The 3,137-nt window shown below is 57.3% G+C and overlaps 1 protein-coding gene across 1 annotated transcript in view; it reads left to right on the forward strand.

Moving 5' to 3' along the window:
* The first annotated feature begins 999 nt into the window (after positions 1-999).
* LOC121352046 (cytochrome P450 26B1) overlaps positions 1,000-3,137 on the forward strand; it is a 19,494-nt gene continuing 17,356 nt past the window's right edge. The window contains exon 1 of the mRNA XM_041464610.1: positions 1,000-1,417. Coding sequence (XP_041320544.1) covers positions 1,214-1,417 — 204 coding nt within the window. The 5' untranslated portion in view covers positions 1,000-1,213. The remainder of the gene's footprint in view (positions 1,418-3,137) is intronic.

Consider the following 3,137-nt stretch of genomic DNA (forward strand, 5'->3'; position numbering starts at 1 on the left):
AGGCGGGCGGGGGTCCGGCGGGGCTGAGCCGCGCTCGTCTCTCCGCAGGCCGGCGGCGGCGAAGGAGCAGCAGCGGGAGGAGGAGGAGGAGGAGAAGAGGAGGAGAAAGAGCAGCAGGAGGAGGAGGAGGAGGAGGATGAGGCCGAGCAGAGCGGCGTGACCGAGCCGCGGGCTCCGCGCCAGGGCTCGCACGCTCCAGCGCCGCGTCCCCCGGGCCGGCCCGGCCCCCCCGAGCCTCTGAAGTGCGGGTGGGGGCGCGGGGGGAGCAGCGGCGCTGGCGGCCGGCCCAGCCCCGGCTTCCCCGCCTCTATATAAACACACATTTGACTTTCTTTTGCCTCAAAGCGAACAGTGCAGAGGGGGCTTTGCCCAGCAGCCCTGCCTCCCTCCTTTTTTTTTTTTTTTTTTTTTTTTTTTTTTTTTTTTTTTTTTTTTTTTTTTTTTTTTTTTTTCCCTCTCTCCTTCCCTCCTCTCTTCCTCCTCCTTACAGAAGTCTGGTGAAAAGTCTGGGGCTCCCAAATAAGCGGCGTCGCGAGAGATCTGTATTTATAGGGAGATATTTATATATATGTAGAGATAGAGCTATAAACCGAACCGGCTCGCTGCGTGTGTGTAGATACATATATACAGCTATTTAATTCTTCCATCTCTCCAGCTCGTGGCTGAATTATTTTAAGATTTTTTAACTTTTTTTTTTTTTAAGTCTCGCTCCTTTCCCCCCCCCTTTTTTTTTTTTTTTTTCTTTTTTTTTTTTTTTTTTTTTTGGCTAATTTTCCCCCTCGCCTTTTTCCCTCCTCATCACCCCCACCCCATTTTTTTTTTTTGGGGAGGGGGCGCGCTGATTTCCCCTTTCCCCTCTCTTCCCGTGCGCGCGTGGTGCTTTTTCTCCCTGTCACTCTGTCAAGTTTCCCCCAAACAAGCCCAAACTTCGCAGCGAGGGGCAGAGCCACCACAGCTTTTTTTTTTTTCTTTCCCCTCTAAATTTTTTTTTTTAAATTTTAATTTTTTTCCTCCTTTCCCCTCGCCGCTTCCCCAACCTGCCAGCTCGGAGGGGGGCGAGCCGGGGCCCCCCTCGCCCCAGGACCCCCCAAGCAGCGCCGAGCGGGCGCTCCGCACTCGCCGTCTCCCCGCGCGTGTGTGTGGGTGCGAGCGTGGTGCCTGTCAAGGGGCCGTTTACTCTCCCCACCCTCCTCCTCCTCCCTTCTTTCCAAATATGCTTTTTGCAAGTTTTGATCTCGTCTCGGCACTGGCTACCCTCGCCGCGTGCTTGGTGTCACTGACTTTGCTGCTGGCCGTGTCCCAACAGCTGTGGCAGCTCCGCTGGGCTGCCACCCGCGACAAAACCTGCAAGCTACCAATCCCCAAAGGCTCCATGGGATTCCCTTTAATCGGAGAGACCTTCCACTGGCTGCTGCAGGTAAGGAGGATTCCCTGCTCCTCGCTGGAGCCTGCCTCGGGACCGGTTGGGTGGTTTTTTTGGTTTTTTTTTTTTTTTTTTTTTTTTTTTTTTTTTTTTTTTTTTTCCCCTCCCTTTGGTATTTTTAAAGGGTTTTTTTTAGGTTTTTGCTTAATTTTTTTTTTTCCCCCTCGAATCGGTATCTTTAAAGGGTCTTTTTAGCGCTTTTTCTCGCTGGATTTTTTTCCTTCCCCTCCGTCTTCTTTCCCTTCCGATTGCATCATGCGGCTTCTCGGCGAGCCGGGGAGGGAGAGCCGGAGCCGGGGCACCGGGGGCACCGGGGGAGCGCGGCCGGGCCGGGCTGGGCTCGCCCCGGGCTGCCCGGGCTCGGCATCGCCGCTGCGCTGCCCACCCCCTTCTCCTCCTCCCCTCCCCAGCCTCAATTCTTGCCAAAAATCCGAAATCCGCAGCGCCGGAGCGGCGGGCGGAGGCGGCCCGGGCTGGGCGCGGGGGCTCCGCCGCTCGTGTCCCCCCCGAGCCGCGGCTCCTTCCCGTCCCTTCCCCGCTCCCGGCGCCGCTCCCGGCCCGGCTCCCGCGGCGGGGGAAGCCCGCCGAGGTAATCGGGAGATTAACCCGGGATTAACCTCGCTAAACGCCCAACAGCGGCGGGCGGAGCGGGATCCCCCCGCGCCGCGGAGCTTCTGCCAAAAAACCGGGGGGAAAGGGGAAAAAAAAAAAAAATCCCACGGGAGGAGAGGCAGGAGGCGGCCGGGGGGTGCCCGGCTCCGGGGGGAGCCGCGGGCAGAGCTCGGGGCGCCCCGGGGATCGCAGCATCCCGGCAGGGAACCCCCGAGGCGAAGCCGCGCCAGGGTTTCCCCCTCTCTCCTCCCAGCAGCAAAAAGGGGGGAAAAAAAATTAATTATAATAATCAAAGGAGGATGCTCCCGCCCTTCACGGCCGCAGCCGGCGGCGGGGCAGGACAGCCCGGTCCCGGCGGGGTCCCCCGGTGTCCCCCGGTGTCCCCCTCCCCCCCCGCGGGGAAGCCCCGCCACGGCGGCCCCGCTCCTCCGGCCGCCCCCGGCGCCGAAGGGGTTAACGGCACGCTCTCAATAGGGCTTTATTTTTTAAAGAAATTTATCAGATTTTTACAGGGGGACCAGAAAAGGGGTTCTCGCTTTTCCACAGGCTCCGTGCAAACAGAGTCCAGGGCTAAAAATACAAAAATTTTTGTATAAATTGGACTCCGTTCGCAACTTGTGCCGCATAAAGGTGCTCTTTGTGCTGCCCTGGAAATGGTGTACAAATAACTCTTTATTAATGCCACAAAAAGGACTTTAATTATATTTACGCAGATCAAGAAACAGGGTCACCTGAACATCTGAACCTCACAACCGCGCTTTTGTTTCAAAATAAACACCCGCGCTCCCAGCCCGGCGGCGCGGCCGCGGAGCTCGCAGCGCCTCTCCCCGCTCGCCAGGAGGGTTTTTTTTTTTTTTGGGGGGACCCCCCCCCCCCCGCTATTGCTGCGGCTCCGCCGACAAAAGCCCCTGGAGCATGTGGGAAAGTTATTAAAGTCCCTGAAATCTGGAGATTTACTTAGGCAAAGCGCTGCCTTTCTCGAGTAAAATCAGCCCGAGCGAGGAGGGAGGGGAGAAAAAAGGGGAAAAAGAATTTTTAAAAAAGAGACAAAAAGCGAGGGGGGGAAAAAGGGGGGAGGGTGTGCTTTGGTGACCCTCCAACC

Source organism: Pyrgilauda ruficollis, unplaced genomic scaffold (genome assembly GCF_017590135.1).
Source record: "Pyrgilauda ruficollis isolate IOZ18807 unplaced genomic scaffold, ASM1759013v1 scaffold181, whole genome shotgun sequence".
NCBI lineage: Eukaryota > Metazoa > Chordata > Aves > Passeriformes > Passeridae > Pyrgilauda > Pyrgilauda ruficollis.